The 26,584-nt window shown below is 43.8% G+C and overlaps 1 protein-coding gene across 2 annotated transcripts; it reads left to right on the top strand.

Moving 5' to 3' along the window:
- Positions 1-26,571, top strand: LOC139908418 (uncharacterized). Of its 2 annotated transcripts, none has more exons than XM_071895097.2 (14): positions 1-216; positions 14,719-14,792; positions 15,616-15,701; positions 16,020-16,059; positions 16,192-16,272; positions 16,644-16,751; positions 16,890-16,999; positions 18,921-18,969; positions 20,746-20,866; positions 21,224-21,318; positions 21,583-21,648; positions 21,886-21,985; positions 22,551-22,703; positions 22,915-26,571. In XM_071895097.2, the coding sequence occupies exons 2-14, from the start codon at positions 14,727-14,729 to the stop codon at positions 24,378-24,380; spliced, it is 2,541 nt and encodes an 846-aa protein (XP_071751198.1). In that variant the 5' UTR covers positions 1-216; positions 14,719-14,726; the 3' UTR covers positions 24,381-26,571. The 2 variants fall into 2 exon arrangements, with proteins under 2 accessions (XP_071751198.1, XP_071751200.1); XM_071895099.2 differs by lacking the exon at positions 1-216 and adding an exon at positions 10,763-10,844.
- Positions 26,572-26,584: the final 13 nt, after the last annotated feature.

Raw genomic sequence — 26,584 nt, 5'->3', positions numbered from 1 at the left:
TGCAGCTCGCGGCATGTCTCAGACTCCGATAGAGAGAGTGGGGAGTGAATGTGTCTGACCAGCATCGATTTTTAACTAGCCAGCTGACTGGAAAAAGCCCTCAGCAAACTCACAGTTGTCTGGGTGACAGCTCCCCTGGATAGCGAAGGAGAGAATGAGAATAGTGGATTTTCTTTCTGCTTCTACAGCGCAGCAGAAGGGAAGTCACACCAAAAGGTAAGCAGCTACGACAGTTTGCTAGCAAGCTAGCTGGCATCCCCATCCTTTCCTGATTAGTCTCGGCTCTCTTTCGACTTATTAGCAGTGGAAAACGTCTGTGGGTGGCCACAAAAGGCTTGCCGCCGGTGTCTCTGTGACTGCTCCTTTTGTGTTTGTTACAACTTGCCTAATCCACTACAAGAGCAAATCAATAAAAGAAGAGCGCAGTAACAAGATCCCGTCGGCCACCAGTGTTTAGCCATCTAACGAAATATCATCAAATTCTTGTATACTTTGCCGTGCTTGCACAGCTGTGAGTACATTGTGGTCCATGGTACACGTGATTGTAGAAAGGGAGAATTATACTCTGCTTCTGAGAGCATCTACTTCTTACTATGGGAGTAGATGAGCAGCCTAGCAAGCCCACTGTGGTTAGAACCAGTCCATTAGTCCAATAGTGAAACAGCGTTTTAGGGAATTTCTGTTTTTGCCTCACCCTGCACGGGATTTCCTATGCGGTCAAATGGCATGTAACACTGTGTCTAGCATATTGAGAAAGGTGTATGTGGTGGGGTCTGCCTATCTTATTTCATTAACCATTGCAAATGACATTAAGTTAGCTGTTGTTTGGTTGCGAGAAGTGTCTGTTCATAAAGACTAGTCCCGTCCGTTTTCAGTCTCTACAACTTACTGCACTGAAGTTTCGCACAGGAAGCATTAGTGGTTTCCCAAAAGGTTAACACTGCTTCCCCCTCTTGCATTTAGTGAATTAAGTTTACTTCAACCAGAACTATACCACTGGTCAAGGTTGTCCATTTTAATTAATTTGTCTAAAAAGTAAATGTTAACATCTTGAAGGTATCTCAACAGGAACCATAGTTTTGCTGGAGGTCATTGAGCAAGAGCATTTAATTCTATCAGTGTGAAAAATAGATGTTCTCTTCATGAGAGCCAGGATCCTCCCCTACTAGCCCCCTACACACACACACACACACACACACACACACACACACACACACACACACACACACACAGATGCTCCAGTATCCAGAAGTAGGCCAGTAACTGGTCTGCATGTCATGCCATGCCATGCGTGGTCCCCTTTGGAAGGTTAACTGGGCGTCTCACTGGCTCACTTCATATTTATGGAGTGGGGGAGGTTACAAATTGTGTGTGTGAGTGAGAGACCTCTAACAGGATCTAGCTCTCATCATATCCTCTGACTGTCTGGTGTCCATTGTTTTACTGTCATTTGCCACCTCATTGTGTTTTTTGTGTTTGAATGCAATGTAGCAGCCTGGAGCGTTAATGGAGGTGAGTCAGAGCGTACGCATGAGTACGAGTATGAGTATTGTATCCAGTCATTGTTTACCCAATTTTGGATGTGCTGCCTACTCACTCTTTTTGAACAGTTGTATTGTACTACATTCTTGTTTGTGGAGGCATTGCAAGTTACTGGAGACAGATCTTTCATCAGGTTTTGTGACTGGGTGTAATTGTTAGAATTGCACAGCAGCATTTAATTTTACAGTCTATACTCAATAACCTGGATCTGCAGACTACTGTCCAAGAAGATTCTCATGACAATGACAGTATCTCAGTATAGTGATTTCCATCTTTGTTAAAGACCTAGGAAACTATGGTCACAAGCCTATAGCCTAGCTAGACCTAAAGTTTTTCTTTACTGTTTGGCCTTAGTGTAGACCTAAAGCTGTTCACTTTCTGTGACACTTGACTGTGTTTGCAGCTTGAGGAGGAAGCCCCACATCAGAAATGTGACTGCACTGTTCCCATGCTGTGGCAAGCTGTGTAAAGTGTGAGCCACCCTTCTTATCATTTCTTTCTCTCTCATCTCAGTTTTATTTTCATCGTGTCTGTGCATCTTCTCTCTGTCAGTGTCCTCCCTGAGGCAGTTTTCTCATCGCGTAGTTTTGTTGTTTCTATTCAAACCAAGAATCTTTTCAGATGAGAGAAGCTATTGAGATAAAAGTCCCCATGACTCAACCACTTGCCTCTACCCTACTAATGGTACAAGATACCTTTTGGCACAGATCAAAACATTGTTCAAAATTGTTTGTCAGATATACAGATATGTCCTCTCATATGCATGCATTGGATTACGGTGTGTTGCCTGCAGTTTCATCATCTTTTCTTTTCTAGACTAAGTATGGTCTTCTTAATCTATATGCTTTCAGCATCACCAACTCAAGGAAAAGCCCCAATGTGGTGCTGTGCAGGATAGGCTAGCTCTTTTAAAAGCTGGATCTAGCAGCAGTTTGGCATTCAGAAAAGGGTGCGAACTAGACTTGTATTTGTGGAAAGCTCACAGAGGCTTGAATGTGCTTTATAAACAATGAGCTTAATACCCTCCCTAATGCCAACAGGACATGAGCCACGTGTATGGCAGAGCATGGGGTCCTTCTGTTGTTGTCATGCCTGTGAATGGGTTGCCTCAGTCACCATCACTAGCCTTTTTAAGTATATCCAAAGGCAGTGATTACTTTGTGTTTTTTCTTGTTTTACTGTAAAACATTTCACTTAGAGGTATCAGAGGGTGTTGAAGTAGATTTTTCCCAGATAAAAGGGAAAACACAACATTGAAAATAATCAGTTCAGGCAGGATTAGGTAAACAGAACTGTAGTCTTTTATGTAGCCTGCTCCACTGATGAAAAACATATCAATTCAAGTTTTGGGTTCTAACAATGGCAGCCCTTATGAACTCAGTTGTAACTAACCAAATGTTGATGTTTTACTCTGAGACATAATTGACTAGCTATCGTTCTGTCACAATTCTCTGCAGTCAGTAGCTAGTACTTTGTATTCACAAGCTGAAGATATTCTGCGCTCTGATAATATTATTTCACTGAAGAGGCATAAATGGCCCTTTTGTCTGCCTGAATGGCTGCCTTATGATGGACGTCAAAGGCCCAATGCTGGGTGTCACAAAACGCACCAGATAGTGAAGCCAAAAAGAAGACAGAGAGGCTTTAGGCCTGCTGTGTGACTCTCAAACAACATGTCTTTTCAGATTTCTGTTCAGGGGACTTGGTCAAGCATAGTCTATGTCAAATTTAGCACATCTGAAGAATTTCTCAAGCAGTTTCAGGTCACTGACTCATATAGAGGAACACATTTGTAAAAGATCTGCCATAGAGTAGATGCATAGATTGTAAGTTTGATGTTGTGGGTAAAGTCTAAAAGTGACATTATAGGCTATAGGACCAGATAATGAATATAGGCTATGTGATGTTGTTTGTGCACGTTTGTTGTGTGTGGAAGGTGATTAGTATTGCCACACAAAGTGAAATAGTACAGCACTGTCGTGTGTAGGTTATCTGAATTTGGTCTGGTTAGTGTGCCTCTGCCAGAAGCCTGTATGACATTTGTACGCGCTTGATTTGCCAGACTTGTCTGCAAATTAGCCAAGCCTATTCCCCACACTCTGTTAGTGAAATGGAGGTCAGACTACTGCTGTAAATAGATTGTCAGTCAGGCTGAAAGCTGCTAGACCGCTAACTGAAGTGATGAGTGATAGCTCACTGGGATAATAGCCTAAATAGTGTAGTTGTTTTGCTTTGGGCACTTGTACAAGAGGCTAAATTAGGCTTTCTTGGAATTTCCCTTCTACCATGATTGTCCCTAGTTCATGTCTTTCTTAGATGCCTCTTCAAATTTGAGTTTGCTCCAAATACTTAACCCCCCTCCTCTGTTGTTGAATCATGGTGAAATTATAGTTTTCTGCCAATGTAAGGCTGTTCTCCTTCCATGTTTCATAATCCTCTGTTACTGTACTTTGCTGCAAACATAATTTTAGCATGACAACCAACTGAATAACCAAATAAGCAGTGGAGTGCGGATCAGTGAACCTAGCAGTCTTTCTGCTGAGCTTTTGGCTCAAGGCCAGCTCAGTTGGTCCTGGTCCTTTCTCCCTGGGTAACATGTGCTCTGTGCCTTCGCCTTGTTGAATTATTTAATCTGTTTGGCATTACAAGAGACCTGCAGTGCACTGTGTGGTGTGATGAGGGCATTGTAGTGGTCTCCAAACAGTGGATGTTGTAGCAGATGTCATTTTGGTGTGGGTGACTTCTTGATGACCTGAGTACTTCCACCGAGGTGATGTGGTGAAGGTTTGGTATCCAGATGTGGAAAGGCATGAGCTGTCATGAGAATAGTTTTGAAAACAGTTGAATGGAAGTTGAAAATTGCAACATGACAATCATCATGGGGTTGCCTTACTTCCCTCAGCAATCACTTTGGCCTAGTTGTTATGTGTAGTGTGTGTTTTCCTAGAGTATTTCCTTATCAGGTATTAATGACTGTTCAACTCCAAAAAGGATTTACAAAGCCTCTATTCTCAGTTATTTAAATTCTGTATGAGAGTTTTCCTCTGGCTTTATTGTTAGATGCTGGTATTATGACTCCATCCATGTCAGGAAGAGGATCCATTTATGAGAATGTGGCTTTCTCAGCGGGGTCCTGTGGTTCAGTGTTTATGAATACTTTTCCCTTGACATTCCTGTCCTCCCCTACCACCCCTTCAAAACGTGCTGCCACTCTGGGAAACGAGGCCTCTCTCTGGCTGGCCAGCCACTCCTGCATCTAAAAGATTGTGCTGTCATTGTTATATTTAGACATTTTTTCCCCCTAGGTAGCGGAGAGGCAAAGGCAAGGACCGGAGACTCTGGTGCTAGGTTCTCAGGCTGGGTCAGTTGCATGGGGAGGGGGGGGGGGTCCGTCTTGTTATTTCCTATTTTTAAGATAGGGGAGGAGGTGAGGTAGTTTTGGAATATGGGATGATGAGTGTTAGTGGTGAGTTTCTACGGCCTGTGTCCTCAGCTTTGGGAAAACGATAAGGCAGAGTGACAGTGGCGGTACAGAGCGGAGCAGCATAGAAAAGCCTCTTGGGGACAACAGGCTATTCTGAGCCTTGTGCTTTCCCCCAGTCCCTGTGTTCTGGATGTTTCGCCCCTGGGTCACACAGTCTCTGTGTCGCTGCTATTTTCAACACATAAACACAAACACTACATCCATACAAGAGAAACAGAGGGGGACAGAGGAAAGAGAGGCACAGACGGCAACAAAGACAAGGAATTTCTTGTTAAGGAAACTTAGTGGCTGGCCATCAAGGCGACACACAGAGCAGTGATATATTTTCACATTGGCCTAATTTGATATCATTCTGCTCCCTATTCATCAGTGGATTAAATTACACACTGTTGTCGTGCTTTGTTCTTCTTCTCAGTCAATGACCACTTAGTGCAAGCCCTGAGAGGAAGCACTGGAGCAAGGGTAAACAATTGGCTATTGTCCACACCTGCAGAACACATGTTAGCATGGGGCTCTGACATTTGCATCATTGTTATGTTATGGCTCTGGAGGGCACAGTGGGAATTGAAGCGTCTGGGGTTTATGCTTCGAGTTCAGCGATTGGTCATTGAGTGCAACATGTTTGAAGATGGCAAACACACAAGGCAGAGATTAGGCCTTTGCCTTGATCCCCCCCTCCTCCCGTCTTCCCCAGTATTACAAAGCTTGTCTATACCACTCACTCGTAGTTGCGTCTAAATCACTATTGCTGGATCCAGAGCCTCAAGCCTCTAGTGATCAAGTTTGGGCAACTTCACTGTATCTCTGAAGTCCCATCTGGATTCCATACCTTCCCTTAAAGAATGGGACGGCTGTTAAACATCCCTTACCAGCCTTCTTGGATTTCCTGTGGGGTGACTTACAGTGACATTCCCAGTCTCTGGGGGGCTCCCCTTTTTATAACATGGCTTTGTTTTCAACAGCCAGACCAACGTCGTATTGAGAGGAAATGAACAAAAGATCTGTTGAGGGCGAACTTGACTGAAGTCTGTGGCAGCAGGAATAATATCCTCTTATCTGAACCTGAAACAGGAGCTACTGTACCATGAGCACAGAAGCTTCCCTGTCTGTCTGGAGCAGAAGGAGATCTGGAACTCCAGTGAGAAATTCCTAATGTATTTTCACATCTATACTGCCCCTGCTGTAAATGGGGTAACAACCTCCAAAGCTATATCTACCTCTGTCTATCTCTCCCTCTGCTTTCTTTCATTTACTGCCTCTTTTGGACACGTGCATGCTTGCATACACGCACTGTGTGTCTGACACCCATTAAAAACTGGAGCTCTGTAGCCATCTGGGACTTCCACACTTTTTCATGTGGAAATTAGAGCCATGTGGTCGCTTGTTAGGCTCCTTCCTTTGCTGAACTGGAATGATATGCTTGTTCATCTCAACCATCACCATAGGCCTGCAGCATCAAGGTCATGTAATGACAGGGATGATAATAATATAAATAGACTACATTTCAAGGCATTAATTTTAAAGATTATTGTTGTAAATTGTATTAGTAATGACTGCAGTAATTACTCAAATGATTAGCGTGTGCTTATTCCCATGCTTTGAATCCTGTAGTCATGAGTTCTGGTAGAAACCCACCATAAATGCAAGAGTAGTAAATTTAGCATGTGATATTATATCTTAGTCATCTACAGTTGCTATATTATTGAGCATTGCAACCACATTCAGAAAAGTGGATCTCATGGAAACTCGTCATACTGGAGACAGACAGAGCCAGAGAAAGACTCACTCACACAAATGAAGGCCATGTGATAAGGCTTTCCATAGGCTAACTGATAGATTAGGTGAAACCCCTTGATGTAGCACTGGGTGCCACTCCCTTAATAGCATACATTCACAATTTCAGGACCTTTATTAACCTAAACACAAGGCAAGGCACCATCAAGGCAAGCTGGTCTTGTCCGGACAGCGGTGGTGATCTGGGGCAACAGAATGATGTATTGAGTCGGGATAGATAGTTACAGTATATCATGTCACCCTAACCGTTTCAATGATATTTTGTGTATAGAATATGGTGCTAGGTGAAACATGCAAAAAAGAGAAAAGTAGATTTAGAGTTTTAATTTAAAACTTGCTCATTTACAAGATGGTTTTGTCTCCATCTTCAGTTTTTCTTTTTGGTGGCCTCACATGTGCCATGTGTCAGCGCATGAGAATAACATGAAGTTTCAGCTAATATTAGGCTAGTTAACATCCAGACAGCAGAGTAACAGAAGGAAAAGTTTGCAGAAGTTTTGACACTACTGCTTTCTGTAGAGCCAGCGTAACAGGCAGGAGATCTCTTTGATACAGAGAAGGTTTGAAAATAGGCAAAGACCAAAGACAGTGCACAGGTTTATAATAAAGATGATGATAATACAGATGACACTGGGAACAGTAAGGGAGTGTGCTGGATGAGGTTGGCAGGGTTGAATGAGGGCAAGGCCCAAGCTTGTCCGACTGCAGAGCCAGGTTGGCTGACCATCCGGCATCGACTAATCATCCAGTGGCATAAGAGATAGAAGTAAACATCTGTCGTCTTCTCCCTCATCACGCAATCAGCCGTTTGTGGAGATGGTTTGTGTGTTTGTGTGTGTGTGTGTTTGTTTGTTTGTCAGCCATGAAGGAAGAGTCGGTACTAAGTTGATCAAGGTCAATTCTCAGTGTTGGATAAATCTGTGCCTTGGGGTTGCAGCTGAATCTCCCTAGAAAGCCTCTGTTTTGGTTTGTGTTTTCTCTGAACAACAGCAAGCAACACATTGGTAGGGTGAGCACAGTGCCTGCTCAGCTTGCCTCTGCCCAATAACACTCATGCTGGTATAACCTTTACACACCCTGATCTAGTGTACCGATGTCAGCTCAGGAAGTCAGCGCACTGAGATACACACACACACACACACACACACACACACACACACACACACACAAAAATAAACAAGACTGCATCCACACCTGACATGACCCGCTTCATCATACACTGTAGCCTACAGCCAGTATTTCTCTCCAGTCGCCTACTGCCAGACTCTTTATAATCTCAGCCTTTCATTATCACTCCACTCTGGTCTAATCCTCTGTTTTAAATCTGACTGCTACTCAGATTAAGATTAAGTATAGACCAAAAGAGAGATGATCAAGGAAAAGTAATAAGAAAAGAAATAAGACGTCCAAAGTCTCTGTTATGCAAAAATGGACTTGTAAAAAGTGGACCAATGAAGTAGGCTAAAAAAATAAACAAAAAATATTTTTGGGGAAGAAAAACAGGTCTGCTGTTTTTTCATATTGTTTGGTATAAGAATATTCTTTGTAGAATGTTGAAAGAGTTTGCTAGTTTGGAGCGTTCAGGATGCAGCCAGAAGTCCTGCTTCAGTGCCTTGCTCAAGGACACTTTGACAAGGATGGACTGTGGCTGTTGCAGGAATCAAACCTGTGACTAAACTTGGAAAGGCTTCTCCAACATCCAGCCAGACCCCCATTAATAGGCTACTTCTCTGTATGCTAACAGTACATTTATATTTCATGTATCAATTTAACATAATCTCACTTGGATTTAATGTCATCAGATGACATTTCTGTATGAATCACTGCTAGTGTATAGCGTTGACATTGCAGGCAGATCTGAATCTCTCTGTTTTTGACATCTCATTCTTCTCTTTCCTCAGTCTGTTGCACCATTGTTTACTTCCTGCCAAAACCCAACACAGGGTAACATGGCCTGCCTGGGTACGCATGCAGAGATGGACATACAATCTTGCTTTCCAATAAGCCTCTGTGATAGAACTACTTGTCCTACTAATGCTACTTGATCAAAGGCTGATTATTCATGAGTTATACCCACGATACAGGAAGGGTAGCAAGGGCCCCCGAGGGACCTACAGTCCCTTGGGGGCATCTGGCTCATACTGTGGCTGAACATTGTCAGGAGTAGGACATTTTGGTGATAAATCAGTGAGACAAGATCTAGTTGCTGCATCTCCTGTATGTTTTAAACCATGTATTTAGCTAGATGTGACTCAGAATGCTTTGCGTGCTGTCTGTGGTTATGACAGTAGATTGAGAGCTTATATATGCAGCTAGATTTAGAGCTCTATGTCATAACAGGAAATGATGTAATCTAGGCCCTAGGCTTACAGTCTTACATCCTGCAAGCAACCAGGTTATAAAAATGTGGCCATACAGGGAAGTGTTTTTTTCCCCTAGAGTTTCTTCTGTCTCCTCTAGCACTCCCCTCCACCTACTGTCATGCTGCCCCACCTACCACTTTCTCACTGCTTCACTCGTCCTGTGCTTTCACACATCCCACAAAATGTAGATTAAGTATTAGCCTATTCTTTCTGTAAAAAATGTGAATACCTAATACTGTGCCCCTCCACTTAATCCCCAGCTCACATTTTCACACTGTATCATACCTCTCTCTCTCTCTCTCTCTCTCTGTCTCTCTCTCTCTCTCTCTCTCTTTCTTTCTCTCTCTCTTTCTCTCTCTCTCCCCCCCTCCGTCCCCCCTGCTCCTTCCAGGTGGGATGCTTTACTGTATTAACGACGTGATCTCTCTCCCACTCAGTGGCCTTCTCTGCTGCTGATTCAGTTTTTCCCCCAGCTTCCATCTGTTTGACACACTGTTCCCCACCACAACTAGCCACCTTTCTAGCCACCACTTGAAAAGAGCCATTCAAAGTAAATTTCTTTGAACCGACCATGAGACGTCATGCTTTGACTAAACCTCAATCGAGGAGGGCCTCAGCTGTGTTAGTGAGTCACTGGCAAAATAAGAACAGTGTTAATGTGACCTGCCCGCCCTGCGGTATTACTCATGGCCTTCTTGCTGACTACAAATGCCTAGTCTGGAAAATTTGAGCCTTTTTCGGACAGAAATCCTTTTCCTTGGTTGGACGAAGACCCATCTTTTGCTTATGTTCCGTATATTAGGGTTAGACACCACAGTCCTCGTTGAGCCTGCTGTTAAAGGAGTGGCGGTGACTGGTTTCCTTCTCTTCCTGACCGCCACACAATATTATCAGCAGTCTGGAGGCTCAACACAGGAAGTAAGCAGCGGGAACCTAGAGATGAAGCATAGTAGATCTTTTACACTGATTGACTTACTTGCCATGATAAAAACAGCTCATAACCCCCAGTCTGGAACCAGAATAATGTGTCTCACAGTTTTGCTTTAGGATGGGCCTTGAAGTTAGTCACTCTTGTCTTGGCAATTTCTGCCAATTTCTGTAAGACAGACTGTGTACCCAAGTCTTGACTTGTGTGAGATCATCCAGCTGTGAAATGAGATGTGTTGCCAGGGATAGAGTGTTGTTGATGATCAATAGTCTAAACAAACAAAATAGCCTGATTGCTGTTTTTGTCTGGATCTGTTGCCATTGTTAATGTTTTGTCTGCTTTGTCCTCATTTAAGCTAAAGTTCAGTTTTTTTAGCCTTGACATCCTAGCCTTTTAAATACATCCTGCATATATGTCAGGCAGTTTTCCCTGAGCCTATGATATGGGCGAGGTTAGGGCAGGGTTAATAGCTCCACCTCGCAGACGGCCTACTCAACTGTTCAGGAGAATTTGCTGACGCCTCCAAAAACCTAAAATAGTGCGACCTGAAATGGAGGAGAAAGGGGAAGTTGACAAAATGAAAGGACAGAAAAGAACAGCAGAGTCCATTTGTTTAATGGTTCTGTTTGACTGCCCACCTGTTAGAGAAGAGAAGGGGAGAGAGGAAGTTCAGCTGTTGTTTTGATGGAGGAGACTGAACTGCTGAGGCTGTGTATGGATTTTGGGAGATAAGGTAGGCTATATGGTTGAGGGCTTGGGTATCTGATGAAGGGAAATGACTTACCAAGGCTACACTGTTTTTTAATGATAATATAATAATAATTTCATGAATATTTTAGAAGCTAGGAGAGGCAGAAGCAATCAACGAATCAGGTGCTGGCTTTCTGTCCAACGGACAGTGTAGAGACCAGGCCCTTAAGCTTAAGATAGATAAATAGGTGAACAGAACAGATCTAGGATGTACAGTGATGTAGTGGTATATAAAAAGGTGGGCAAACTATGTCCCCCAGTCTGTGATCATAATAAGGCAACCACCAATATAAACAACTGAATTATACATTCAGAAAAGCATAATTTGTTTTTTTTTCTTTAAAAGAAACCCTATCTTCATGTAACTTTAGATTTTTATACTACTTACCATGATGTATACTATACGTTATTAAGATTTATGTCAGTCTAAAGCTGGATAAACTGTAAATAAAAAGGTGAATTTAGGTGGGTTTATCCTCCACTACATTCCTGGATGTTACATTAACTTATGAACTGGTCTCAGATAACCACTCCTGCTGTAATATTGTGTAACCTTGAGGTGTGAGGAGAGTAGAGTATGACTTGCCACTAGAGGCTATAGTAAGGTTTGGTTGGGGTCTGTAGGGGAAACTTAGAGGGTCTTTGTTTGAAGGGGCAGGTGCCTCCACACCTGTTGTTGGCAAGGCATGCCAGACATACTGAACACCGCCTGAGCCCTCAGCTGGCCACACATGCTGTCAAGCATCAGTGAATGCATCCCTTGCTGTCACACCGCATTTGAAGCAATGGGCTGGTCTGTGTAGGTTTCCCTATAGTGTCACCTTACCTGACAAAAGATAGACCAGTGTACTTTAGAGAGGGCTCAGGGGTCACTGAGCAGTTCCATAGTAATTCAAATGTGATTTCGGACTTAGCCTATACAATGAAGTTTGTCATATCTCTGTCCAATGATGCCATCCTACTCACTGCTTTGGTAATGCATCAGACAATAGCAGAGTGGTATTTAACCTTGATACTGTAAAGCCTACATACAATGGGTGTGACTACCCTAGTTTATGAAGCAAGTCTTACACCAGAGTCCAGGGTGCCTGCCAGGCATAGCCAGCATATTCTTCATATCCAAACAGCATTCTGAGATGCTGATCTGGCATATGAGCGGTGAGGCTGTTCTCTCTCTCGGGTGGCTCCTCAGCCCTGACAAATGCTGAGCAGCCGAGCCAGGCTGCCAGAGCACATCAGGCCAGCGAAGGCTAGCGGCAGGCTTAGAGTGGACGACCGGGGTGAGGCAGGGGTGACACTGTGAGAGGGAGGGAGGGGGAGGAGGCCCTCGGAGCAGCTGAGCTCTGGTCTCGCCAAGGGCTCCGGCCTCCATCGTCCGGCCTTTTCCCACGGGCTGGGGCCAGTCTGTCACTTTCATGTGACAGACTGCTGAGAGTGAGCACCGATGCCCCTGCATGTGCATGCAGACATAGGCAAAAACTTGTACACATGCACACAAACTAGAAACATAAATTTCCATGACTGTGAGTCTGTTACACACTTCATATCCCCCGGTCCTGACCCACTGGCCTGCTGTAGTCTCAACCCTCTGCTTGTGATTAACCCTCAATTCAATTAGCCCAGGAATAGCACACAGTCTCAGGCCCATATATCAAATGTTTGCTTCAACAATTATTGAGTTGACTAGTCTGCACAATCTACCCTACTTGCTTTAGGTCTTGGTCAAGTACTATAACCCCATGTTCATATTTAGACTCAAGTTTTTCTCCAAGCTCATAAAAAAATCTATTTCTGTCTTTTCCTAGCATTACAATGTCAGTTCACTTTTTCCAAAGGATCTAAGACTGGTTCTTCATCACAGAGTGATAGATCTGTGTAACACACACTAGAGGATTATCAGACACCATACTAGTCCATCCCGACATTCAGTGGAAACTCCCAATTGGTCGCAAGTAATGTGGTCTGCACAGATGATCTGGTAGTGTGAGGGGTTTAAGCCTACACATCCAGTCTTAACCATCCCAATCGACTCTGAGCCATGCCGATCACATCAAACTTGTTTGATACAACAACCTTACATCTGGATGGGTCCTAAAATGTGTGTCTAGCCTAACTAGCATTACCTTTTTTCTGATGGAGGCTACTCACCTCCAGCTCCTGTTGAAAAGTGTACAGCCCATGTCGACTGCATCGACAACCCTAACCCAAATTCCCTTTTTGTTTTTTTCCATGTTTTTTTTCAGTGCATATTGATGCATGTTGCATTAATGTCAATACACATTGACTCATGGTTGATTGCACAAGTTCCCACAAGATTAGAGTTCCTGAGGTCAGCGATGTTTCAGGAGTCAGCAGGATATCGTTAAGTGTGTGATGCTCGGTCTTTGCCCAATCTTTTAGTGTAGCATATTTATGACTGAAAGACAAAAGAAACAGTGAAATACGTTATGTGTGTGATGAGGTGTGTTTTCAAAATCGGTTAGGATTAAGTCTTCTAGTTTTGTCCCCAGCCTTAGAGACCCTACATAACCTGAGTATGTAGGGCCTTACCCTGGTTACTCATGACTCACAGTTCTGTTTTCTCATGCATTTGTGCTATTCTCGGTGCTCTATTCTTATACTACGCAATGGGGATTCATAGGTTATAGTTTCAAATATAATTTAATCTCTCAAAACCACAGTCACTGTTAGCTCAGTAACCATTCTACATCTGTCCACTTGGTGTACCATTTGAGATTTTACAAAAGCTTTACAACTAGGCCTAAATCATGCATACATTTGCATAGCTCACTTCTGAAGGACCTGCCCAATTGTGATATTTAAAATTATAATGTTATTTAAATAAATAATGTTCTTCTTTTCTTTTAATGTGGCTGCATTAATGTTAAACTAAGCTTCAGCTGTAAAAGACACTATCCAAATTGATGTAGGCCTTTTGAACCTGTTGAACTGTACACAGTACTACTCCATTAGCTTAAGTTCTGGCTTTTGCATATGATGTTTCAAATTGTTAGTGCTGCCACTGGGTTTGGTGATGGATAGTGTCTGTGCATGGTGTTATAGGGTAGCAAGTTGATGCGATGAGAAATGCGGAAAGAAGCTACAGCATGGTTTGTGGTCTGTCAAGGTTTGAGTTGGCCGTGGTTTCAACACCTCATATGATGTCTGTTCTGTGGCTTGCGCAGAAGTCCCGTTGTTAGGGTAGATGCAACTCAAACAAATCTAACCCACCAGCAGGGTGGAGTAGTGAAATGGCTTCTTGAGCAAGAAGTGTCCTTGAGCAAGACACTAAACCGTTACCAGCTCCACAGTTTGTTCTGAAGCTCGCCCTGCACTCTCACCTCCCTGTTGAGGGAGACAAAACAAAGTATTACATTAGTATTGTGTGGGTGAGTTGTTTGAGTCCACAGAACAGAGCAGGGCTAGGTAATGTAGGGCAGTGTAGGACAGGACTAGGTTGGTAATACAGACAGCACAGAGCTACAGTGGACTAGTTACGGTATGGGATTGTGCTGTATGAGGTTAGCAGGGTTGAATGAGGGCAAGGCCCAAGCTTGTCCGACTGCAGAGCCAGGGTGTCTTTTGGCTGACCATCCACTGTCGACTAATCATCCAGTGGCATAAGAGATGGGACTAAACATCTGTCGTCTTCTCCCTGTAGAGGGGGGCAAGCGAAAATTAAATTTTCCTATGGGGGATCAATTAAGTATCACATGAAAACAGAATTCATCTTATTTTATTCTTATGAATAAGTGACTCAATAAGTGATCAATAATGACTGAGCCACAATATGTTAAAAAGTTAATATGCTGGCATATTTTCTATGGTTTGGGCTAATTCTTATGGTTACCTTCCAGATTTTGACATGAAGAAGGACATAGAGACATTGATAGCAGAGGAACGGGCTGACATCATCTCTAAATATGACAAGGTAAGTGTGTGTGTGTGTGCGCGCGCGCGTGTGTGTGTGTGTGTGTGATAATATCATCACCTAACTCCATTTGATGACATTGGCCTCACTAACCATTGATTTGTACTCAGGACTAGTCAGATATCCAGAGATGATACATGTGAGGTTGTGTAGCTTATAAATTGATGAATTGCCACGGGACATTTGGAAGAGACTAGACAGCAGAGGATTGCCCTGAGCTGAACAGCTGAGCTCAGGGACAGATTGTACCAAGCCACTATTGCCAAATGTCAGGGAGGGCAGGCAGTTCATGACAGCTCCTGTACGTCTCTCTCACAAAAAGAAAGTAAAAGCTTGATTTGTACAGCTCTTTTTGAGGTGGCTTAATGTCTCCTCAAACAAGGGTAGCCCAGGCATATCTCGCACATCAAAGCAAGTCGATGCTCTGGCGAGTGGTGGCTGAAACCTATGAACTCATAGCTGCATGCCTGTGACTGAGTTTGTGTGTTTTACCCCTTCACAGATGAGGGTTAAAACACTTTCAAATGCACCCATTAGGAATAGGCAAACTAGAGCACCACATATGAAACTAGTTTTAAAGACTGTAGTGGCAGACGGGCGCAAAAACAACAACTTAACTGTGTGACTGTGTACATTTGTGCCTCATCATGACCATCACAACATTCAACCTGGTGTGTTCATTTATCCTACTTGTTCTGTCTGCATCACCCACTGCTTCATTGTATATTTTCAGCGCAGACAAGAGACTCTTTAAGTTGCCTTTTAAGTACGCTATGTATTGTACTTACAGTATTTTCTAATGGGGGTTATATACATGTTTCAGGGCAGGCAGGAGGGCGTCAGCATTGACCCCTGGGAGGATGCTGACTACAGCATCTACAAGGTCACTGACCGCTTTGGCTTCCTGCAGTAAGTTTACCTGACACTCTGGAGCTTCCTCCACTGGAGATTTAGTGGCTTGAATTCTTGGAGAATACCTTTCATTCATATCTGGAATCTCTCTCTCTCTCTCTCTCTCTCTCTCTCTCTCTCTCTCTCTCTCTCTCTCTCTCTCTCTCTCTCTCCCCCTCTTCCTCTCCCTCCCTCTCTGTCTGTCTATCTCTCTGTCTCTCTATATCTCTCTCTCCTGTCTCTCTCCCACATTATGATGATGTGTTACACTACTGTTAAACTTAGATCATCCTCTCACAGTTCTTATCATTATGTATTTGTGTATTTCCGCTCCAGTGAGGAAGAGCTGCCAACACCCAGTGCTGTTGAGGAGAAGGTATTTGCTTTGGGGATGTTGTTGTTGTTTTTTTTCAGCATTGCTGCATCTGTATTTTGGCATTGCATATCACGTTTAAGCTCCATGACATATGCAGGGTGCCTAAATTATGTGTGTTTTTCCCCTCCCCAGCAAAAACAGCAGGAGATAGAGCGGGTGGAGAAATGGCTGAAGATGGTGAAGAAGTGGGACAAGTACAGGAATAGTGATAAGGTGCGCAACTTAGTTGTGATTCCCATCATACACCCAGACACACACACACATACAGTACATTCTTGTCAGTCATACTGTCTCAATTTAGCCCTCGCTTCCCATTTGTCTATTATTTGATGTAGTATTTCCTTTTCTCATAATTTTCCATTCCCCTTTTAACCACAGCTCCTTCTCTTATTCCTTCCTCCTCTTTGGTCTAGACAGTTGAAACATGTACATAAGTGCTAAAAAAATAAAGCAGCATTTATAAGTGACCTTCTGCCCTTCTCTCTCTCCTCTGGTTGGTTGTGTGTGTGTTTCTTTGTTTCTTTGTTTTTAAGGGTATACCTATCCATCCATCTGCACATATGTCTCTGTCCCGTGTATTTCAGATGGTGAAGCGTGTGTATAAGGGCATCCCTCTCCAGCTAAGAGGGCAAGCCTGGGCCTTGCTCCTGGACATAGAGAAGGTCAAACAAGACAACGCCGGAAAATATGAGGTATGAATCTTATAAATGAAGCTCACTATTTAGCAGTCTGAGGTTTCCCTTCAACAATGTGGATACTGTGAAATGATCAATTCTGGCATTTGTCTACAATTTCTAATTATTATTTTTCCCCCGTTCTCTTTCCTCCAGAAAATGAAGCAGCAGGCTCGTAGCTTCTCCACAGAGATCAAGCAAATAGACTTGGACGTCAACAGGACCTTCAGGAACCACATCATGTTCATGGACCGCTTTGGAGTCAAGTGAGTCCCCAGCTTCGGTCAGCAGAAGGCTGTGAATTTTGAATTTGAATAGTAAATGTACATTCAACAACATTCATTACTGTGTCAGGTAATGCCACAGTAATATTAGAACACGTCACATTTGGATTGCGTTAATTGTGACATCTAAATTGGGTTTTAAGTGCATGAGTGATGATTAATAGATCTATAATCATTACTGATGTGATGTGATGATTTCACCATTGCTCCTTTTACACGGTTATGTCACCGCCGCCCTTAAGAATCACAGTAGCAACCCACAGCAAACACACTTCTGGTGTTCCTATGGATCATGCGAATACTCCTCTGACCTTTAGCCACCGTTAAGTAAGTGATATATGGGTTGCTCAGCTTTCATAACGTGTCTTCAACTCATTGGTTTGTTTTGCTTGGGGGGTCTCCAAAGCTCCGGTTGTTTTTTGTTCATCGACCTCTCGCGTTCAGGTCTGCCCTTGCTAAGTCTCCTGCAGGGCGTGAACTCTGGCTCTAACCTCCCAGGACCATCCACACACACACACACACACACCCACACACACACACACACACAAAACCAAAGCAAGAGTGGTTTCCTCCCTCTCAGTGTTCTGTTAGCCTTCCTGTCAGTGAGTGAGGCCCCACAGGAAATGGTGCGAGTAACACTGTACATATAAATGAAATGCTCACAGAAAAACACCGTTCACATGCTGTGAGAAAACGCATTCATACATATAACGCTAATAGAAAGAAGCAAAAAAAAAAACTATCAAACATACATGATTTGGCCTCAAGCACACGCGCACACTTTAATGTATTATTGCATTTGCACCTAGGTTGGTGATTCTGGTCTTTCACGGGCAGTTTAACTTTGAGTGTGTGATTGAGTGCTCTCTCTCCATGCCCTTGGTAACATACGTCCCCTTCAATTCAAAGCCTCTGAATCCAAACAGACCTAAACACAGTTCCATCCTGCTTGGCTGCCCACTCCTTCCCTGCAAGTCAACAGCTGTCTTGTTCACACAGACACACTGAGAGCTGTTTAAGGCCCCTTTCCTGTCTCTGTCAGTGTCTATAAGGCATGTATTTACTATGTAGGCCTCGGGGGTGGGGGATCTCCTCTAATTGTCTACATTATATCTGTTAATGCCCTGAAAAAGCTCACTCAGCTCGGGAGTCCACCCTCCACCCTACCCCTCACCACACACACACACACACACACATTGGCTGCCTTGTGTTCACTGTCAGAAACTGTTGAGGCACCAAATTTAATCAGCCGCACAGCACACAACCGTGCATGTCTGCCCACTGCACCGCTATAAGAGTGTTTTAATGCCTGCAAATATGCCATCACACACTCCCCTGCATGCAGCACCCAAACATACGCATGGCACATGTTCACATTCACTGCAAGATGTGGAATTATTATTGCACATCCCTGAAATGCTTTAGTGTCACTGGGAGACTAATAGATCACAGGCCTCTGGAAGGTCTGGCATATCCGCTGTCTACACACACACACACACACACACACACACACCCTTCATTAATACTTAAACGTTGCTGCGATGGGCAAAGCTGGAGAGCTCAGACAGAGGACCATTCGATAGAAGTAAAGGATATCCGCACACACACATTGATACATAGGCTAACAGGATGTTGGGACTTAGCCAGGGTTTGACAGCCTCTCCAGAGCTATTTGCGGCTGTTTTGAATGTAACTGTCTGTGCTAATTGATGGGATTCGTTTAGAGATGAGATGGTTTATGCATGAGTAATCATCGCTCATGTGGCTTTGGGGAATTTTCATCTATTAAACTCCCATACTCTTTCTCTGTTTCAGCTTGCTGTGTTACCTTATTTTCTAAGGAACTGTATCCTTGTTTTTCTAGTTTAAAGCTGAATTGTTGGTTTCTCTATTTTCTCTATAGGCAGCAGGCGCTGTTTCATGTACTAGCAGCCTACTCTGTCTACAACACAGTAAGTGTGTGTGTGTGTGTGTGTGTGTGTGTGTGTGTGCATATCTAAGTGTGTGTGTTACATAATGTGGAGAAGCGCTAGAGTGTGTTGCTTGGCCAAACAGTGGGATGAGAACAGGACAAGCACTCTAAACCCATCCATTCTCATCCTCGTTTAGAGCTTTGGGTGAGATCTTTTATTTATAAGTGTGGCTCAGCCTGAATGTACAGAAACACAATGTAGCAGTCAGACCAGCAGTAACCCTTTATACTCAGTGTTCAGGTCCTTGAGACGGTTTGTCCCCTTTGATAATAAAACTTTACTTTAACTAGCTAGGCAAGGTACAATATAATATAGCTATAGTACAGTTCTGGTTTTCTTTACCTCAGATACACTGTCAGAGAAATGGCAAGCGTATGACATTTTGTATATCTCAATTCCTCATTCCTCATGACCCTTCAAGCCATTTTCATTGTTATCTTCATCACCACCTTTTATATCGTTAAACTCTGTTCCCTTTATGATGACTCTGGACTTCTTATCTATTTGGACTGCAGCTGTGGATACTGAGGCCAGCAATGATGAGGATGATGACGACGATTCTGTTTTACTGCATCTCTTTTCTGCGAAACTGCCTCTGTGTCCCACTGTACTTTCTCCACCATAAGCTAGAGTTTGTCTCAGCGTGGTTGACAGGGTTGAGGCTGCTGTGACTGAGCAGGCATTATCTGTGTCAACATGTATTTACTAAAATACCGTAAATCTGTATATGCATCCATACATGCCATCATATTTCTAACATATCTCAATATGTATTTATCAATATTTTTACAAGGTCAGATTGCTGCCGCCAAGCTCTTCCATATCAGCCCATGTCTCTTCGAGGTAGAGATGGGGAATGGAGAGGATGGAAATATTATTACATATTATATATTACAAAGCTATTATCATTATGTTTCTTGACTTAATACAGACATAAATACAGACCTCATGCTTATGTACTTTGCCCCACACACACATATACACACACACAAACACAATCCAGTCCTGTTTTTCTGATTTGGGAGTGTAGTTGGTTCCTGTGTGGTAGAGGTGTTTGAGCCAGAGGAAATGGCCATGTGCTGTTCCCCTTTTCCGTTTTCCCCTCTACTCACACTGCTTATCAGAAACTGGGTCAGTAGGAGAGAGAGGGAGGGAGCGAGATAGAGAGAGAGAGAAAGAGGGAGGGAGAGGGGGGGAAACGGTGTTTGTCCTTCCCCATATGTGATGGTAGAGAAAGAATGTGGAGAATGTCTAGTTTAACCTCATTGTAACCCTAATGAAATTTACTGTTTCCATGAAAGGATACTTGTGAGTGCTCATTCTTAGTTGCGCAATAAATCTGGCTTAATATGGACAAATAGCAAATATGTGTATTTGGGTTTGTGTACACTGTGTGCGCCAAGGGTGATTTGTTTAGTGTAGATCATTATGGAGTCAGATTTGGCAGTAATACAGGGTTTAGACATGATAGACATTATTGAGAATTTATGTTTTGACTGCAGTAAATTGTTGTACAACCTTTGGTAAATTAAATTAATGACAGTGTAGCAGCACGTAGGCCTATAGCTCCTCTGTGTGCACAGCTGAACCTCATCAGACATCCACTGTCTGCCTTCAGACCACATCAGACATGCAGGTGTCCTCCTCCCCTCGTCTCTGGTCCTGTTTGTGTGCTACATTAAGTTATGAATAATTCCTCTTCATTTGCCCCGTGCTGTTTTAATTGAACCTGTCTGCTCTCCTGTGTTCCCCCAGGAGGTGAGCTACTGCCAGGGGATGAGTCAGATCGCTGCCATCCTGCTCATGTACCTGAACGAGGAAGATGCTTTCTGGGCCCTTTCCCAGCTCCTCACCAACAGCAAGCATGCCATGCACGGTGAGGCAGATGAGGGGAGGGTTGATTAGTGTGGGGTGATTTGAAAGACCAAAAAACTTCATGTTAAAGAGGATGAAGGAGGAAACTATTCAAGGAGGATGGTAGTGTGGAGGAAGATGCCTGTCTAATGCATGTTGGTTGACAAGCAAAAATTGATATCACATCAGACCATAGCCTTCACTTTAGTAAAAGTAAATTGTTTTTTCTGTTTGGTGCTGAACTGCAAAGGACATCATTAACCTTGTTCTCATGTTTTCTCATGTTGCCCTTGCTCAGCTTATGAATTCAAATGTGTTATTTCTCTACCTGCACCACACATTATTTATGGCATGCTGATCTGTTCTTTCACTCTACTAGGGTTCTTCATCCCAGGGTTTCCCAAGCTGCAGCGTTTCCAGGCCCACCATGAGCAGATCCTCTCCAAAATGCTGCCTAAGCTGAAGAAGCACCTGGTGAGATACATCTGCATGACTGATGGTGCTGTCAATGGGAGAGGCTTGATTACTTCTTAGAAGGTTGTGAATTGTAGTTGATGTAATCGAGTCATTACTCATAATTGGATTAATCTCTGTTGCAAAAGGCCACATGTTCAAAACATTACTGCAACGGAAGAGTCCAAGTGTCAGAACCATTTGGAGAGCGGAACTTAAAACTGAAAACAGATTATGAAGAGTGACTTCCCATAGAGACCATTTCTCATTAAAACCCCCCCACAGGACAAGGAGCAGATGACAACCGGGATTTACACCACCAAATGGTTTCTGCAGTGCTTCATTGACAGAGTGAGTCTCCATTGTATTTCCTCAGCTGCTTTCAGAACATGAATTGCATGACTTTTGGATCTCTGGACCCCTTCCTGTTCATCTGTAGTCCCAGATGTGGTCCTGCATTTAAAATATCAATACATCACGACGCATTTCCCTCGTTTCCTTTGATGCCCAAATAGAAAAACATCTGGGGTTGTGTTATTCTTTTTTTAATGACATTGACTTTGTGCCGCTGTGTGTCTTGTATAACAGACCCCTTTCACCCTCACCCTGCGTTTATGGGACATCTACATATTGGAGGGGGAGAAGATACTGACCGCCATGGCTTACACAACCCTGAAATTACACAAGAGTGAGTATGAGGATGAGGCTGATGACATCATCCTCCATGCCGTGCTGTGCCGTGTGCTCTAAATGAGTCAGGGAAACCAGCTTTATGCCCAGATACAGCCATAGCTGCTGTTGCTATACCAGTGAGTATTACCGTGTGGATTACATCGCACGCTGCCTCTCGGTTGGCTGCCTCATAAGTGGATGGCTTACATAATGCAAGTGGCGGGTTGCTGTGGAGAAGAATGGAATGCTTACTTTTCATTGGATGCTCGCTCAAGGAGTGCCTCACCAGATTGGTTGATTGCTCTCAAAACAAGTCACTTGTTGGGCTGCTTCTTTCGTTGGTATCATTAAGTTAATTAAGTAGGAAAGGTTTGGCGCCTCCGTGTTACACCACCTATTGAAGCACTAAATATGATTGACTTGTTTGTATTTTTTTGGTTCACCTTATCACAGAAGTTACCTGACAGCTGTTTCAGCTTTTAACCTCCCATCAATTGACCTCTAACCTCACAGATTACTGTCACATCCATCCCATGAGTTAATTGGCTGTCCTCTTGTTTGTCTTATGTGTGTCCATTCAGAGCGTCTGCTGAAGTTTCAGTTAGAGGACATTAGGGAGTTTCTTCAGGAGCATCTGGCTGCGTCTTTCTTCCTGCCTGATGATGTGGTGGTGGAGCAGCTACAGGCTGCCATGTCTGAGCTGCGCAGTAAGAAGCTGAACCTGCCTCCTCCAGGTGGGGACTGTTTAATATAACAATAATGAATTGCCAAGGGGAGAAAAATCTGTTTTGCATCCTCACTAATGAAAATTTGTTTCTATTTTCGTTTCCTCTAGTTTCTAGTCCAAAACCACATATTTCAAAACTCAACCCTCTGTTTGATGTACTTCATAGTTGCGTTTTTTCCATTGTTGATACATCCCCTATCTCCCACTTCTCTTTTTAGCCAAGTCAGAAGAGCTGCCAAAGAAACCTCTGGGTCAAGAGAGACCAGTTCTTCTACTGCCCCTGCAGCCTGACTCTCCTCTGGAGGCCAAGATGAATCTACAACCCCACAACCAGCCCCATACAGAGGCCCAACAGCCAGACACCATCACCCAAGACCAGACCCCTTCACCTGGGGACCCCCAGGACTCCAGAAACCTCTCTGGGGCACACACCCCTTCTATGCCTTCCCCAGACCCAGTTGTAGTACACACACAAGCACCACCATCTCCCTGCAGACCACCTCCATTGCCACCAAAAGCAGTGGACAAGCCCCGTTCTGAAGTAGCAGCGGTCAGTAACGTGAAGGAGAGGTTCCCACAGGTTAGCCAGGCTGAGGAGAGGAGAAAAGAGGACACCCAGCCTGGAGACCCAGAGAGCCAGGAGGAGCCTGTGGACTGGCCTCCACCCTATGAGCCCCCATCTTTGGATGCTCTTGTCATGCAGACTGAGGAGGAGATTCTGGATCTTCCCGATCTACCTCCTCCGCCATTCTGCTACCCTGAGCAGAGCGACCAAACACCCCAGGACACTGAAACACCCTGCCTAGAGGATGGGACTGGCCCAGAGACACAGCAACGCTCACTCTCCCCCTGCTCTGCTCCTTCACTGAGGTTGGAGCGTCCTACTCCGGTGAAGCCATCTCCAAAACGACGCCCAAAACCGCCCACATCCCTTGACCTCATGCAGAAGGAACCTCGTTCCTCCAAGCCCGTCCCTCCCCATGCTTTCACTTCCTCCTCCTCCAGAGTTCCTCCTCCCAAGCCAACCAAGTTCCCAGTCTCTCTCTGTGTCCCGGTGCCTGTGGGAGACAGACGGCCCTCCAACACGTCCCAGTATGACAACCTCTCTGAGGCCGAAGACGAGGACCGCTACCAGGAGAGGCTGATGGATCTGGCAGCTACGCTTCCTCACAGCCCAGGGTTGGGCTCCACGCCTGAGGAAATTCCCGGCATGTACGGCAACCCCCCGTCGCCTCCCATGGATAGAGACTACGACCCCGCTCTGTACCCCCTCCCTCCACCCCCTGTATTTATCCCACCATCCCCTGCTCTTCCTCGCTCGCTTTGTGCTCTCCCCAGTTTGCCTCAGGAGCCGGAATATGAAGGAGAGGACAACTGGGTGGAGGACTCCATCATCCCCCCTCCTCCGCCTTGTTTCGCCGACAGACTCGCTCCCTTCCAGTGTAGTTCCCCCAACCATTCAGACACACACACAGCCACCTCATCCAGCTACTCTCAGCCTTTCTCTAGGGGCCCCAGGGACCATTCTGCCTTCCCAGCCCCACTGTTATACACCGGGTCTCCCCCGGGCCACTCCAGGCCCTCAGGACAGTCACCAGTAGGGGTGCCCTTGGTCCAATCCAGCCCAGATTTTTACAGGATGCACTCAGGGGGACAGCAGCTGCCCAAATCGGTGACTTTTTGAAGTCCTTCCTATGGCCAGGAAATGTTCTAGTATGAAAATCCAGCTTTTCTATTATGCTGGATTACTATTCAAAGCCAGTTATTAAGTGAAGGAGAAAGGCCTTCGCCATGGCCAGTAGATATTCAATCTGTCAAAGGTTTTTTGTGTGAAAGGACTTTTTTCATTGACATGTACAGACTTTTGTGATGCTTGCACCTTTTTTCTAAGGGCAGTTAACTTTTTGTAAGTGTTGACCTTATAGTATTTAAAACTGCTGTCTGTTACTGTTTGCTGCACAAATCGCGAGTATATTAACTCGTCTGCTCTTTTTAGTGTGCGAGACCAGATTTGATTTTCAAGGTGATGGATAGTGTCATACATTCACACAGATGAAGTGAGGTGATCTTAATACCAGCCGAGCGTTTCACCATTGCTTCATCTCTAATCTCTGTTTTTTTCTCCTGTTACAACAAAGTGTCTTAACCTGATCCCAGTGCACTGAGGGTAGCAACTCTAACTCAAGGGCTTTTGAGGTCGTTATATAAGCTAGTCTTTGCTAAAGCACCCAAAGCCTATACATTTATACCAATACTGCATTTATGGTGAACTGTGAGCAGGCTCACACATCTTAACACAACAGTATGTGAAAACTCATAAGAAACCTTTAATGCAACACTGTTTCTTTACTGTATGTATCTTTAAGCTGATACTTGACAACATAGGACCACTGTTAGTAAATTGGATTGGTATGCTTGAGGCCAAAGCAGTTTGCATGCAGACGTTTATGAGTTTGCTAAAGTAGTTACTGTCACCAGCAGGGAAACTTTTATCTCTCTTTTTATGAAGTCATGGTGCAATAAGTCACTGGTGTAAATACTGAAGCATGGCTGATTCATGTGGAGCCCGGTCCAGTCATTTGTGTTCCACGCAAGCAGCAGTGGGTACTTTGCGGGAATTGGGCTGCTTGTGTTTTTTGTTTTTATTCATTTGTTAATACCCTTTGCATTTCAAAGCAGTGGTATCAGTTACATCCATTTGTCTTGACACTTCTGTGACTTCACAGCAATAATGTACTGTATATATTTTATTAGGATTTATGTACATGCATGTATAAAGGCTGAACAAGGTGAAAATGTAAGACTAATATAAGGATTTGATGCATGCAGGATTATTAACAGTATAGACTGAATGCAGACAGGGATGAGAAACATTGTGAGAAATATTTATGAAGAGTAGCACCATCTAGTGGTCAGAACTGGTACACATTGACAGTATGGAAGATTGACAGTGGAGGTGGAAGTCATTCTTGGCTGAGGTTCTCAAAAGCATTTTAGCACCCATGTCCAGTGATGAGATACTTTTGGGGAAACTAGCTCTGAACATGATCCACATGCTACCTAAAATGCCTATTTTGACCAAGTGTACATTGTCAGTGCCATTTCTACATCTAGACTGACCTGTCAAATGACCAAGTTAGCCAGACTTTAGAGTAAAAGGACAAATGCCATATTACACAGTGCTTACAGTACTTTGCCATAGGAAGTCTCTAGATTGTTGCAGACAGGAGAGAGAAGTGAATGAATGGAAGCAAGTTGGATTCATATGCACAGCCATATTTTTGGAGCCATTGTAGTGAAGTTACTGTCAATTTATCTATAACAAAAATTTAAAAGAGAAATGGAAGTTGAGCCATACTGTACAATACAAGGACCTGTAGTCAGACATGTTTATATCTGTTGTTGCTTCATTCAATTATATATTACAATATTTACTGTGTATGAACATCAGTTTTATGTTGTTGTTTTTGCACTCACCATTACCAAGAGGTTTCGCAATTCTCTTCAAATATTCTGTTCCTTTTCTAATGGGGCTGAAGACTACTGCCAAAAAAAATGTTTTCATTTTGGGAGTGATATTAACAGATGTTGTAATATGGTTTGTTCATGAACTTTGGTCTGGCGGCTGCATAGATTCATGGTCTGTCTTACTCAAGAACTTGGATCTGGGCCTGTATGTAAGCGTCTTTGCAGTGCTGGATCAGTATCAACTCGTCAAGTCCTACGGTCATGTGACCTTATCACCAGTTCTACATCACTGTTCATATTATAATAACTAACATGCGTGTTGTCACTGGTGTGGTTGGGCCTCAGACCAAAGTTCATGAACATGTATGCAACTATTTACTTGAGTTTTATAAAGAGATAAACCTTGAGTGTCTGTTGTCT

Source organism: Centroberyx gerrardi, chromosome 4 (genome assembly GCF_048128805.1).
Source record: "Centroberyx gerrardi isolate f3 chromosome 4, fCenGer3.hap1.cur.20231027, whole genome shotgun sequence".
Taxonomy (NCBI): domain Eukaryota; kingdom Metazoa; phylum Chordata; class Actinopteri; order Beryciformes; family Berycidae; genus Centroberyx; species Centroberyx gerrardi.
This window is presented reverse-complemented; position numbering and strand designations above follow the sequence as displayed.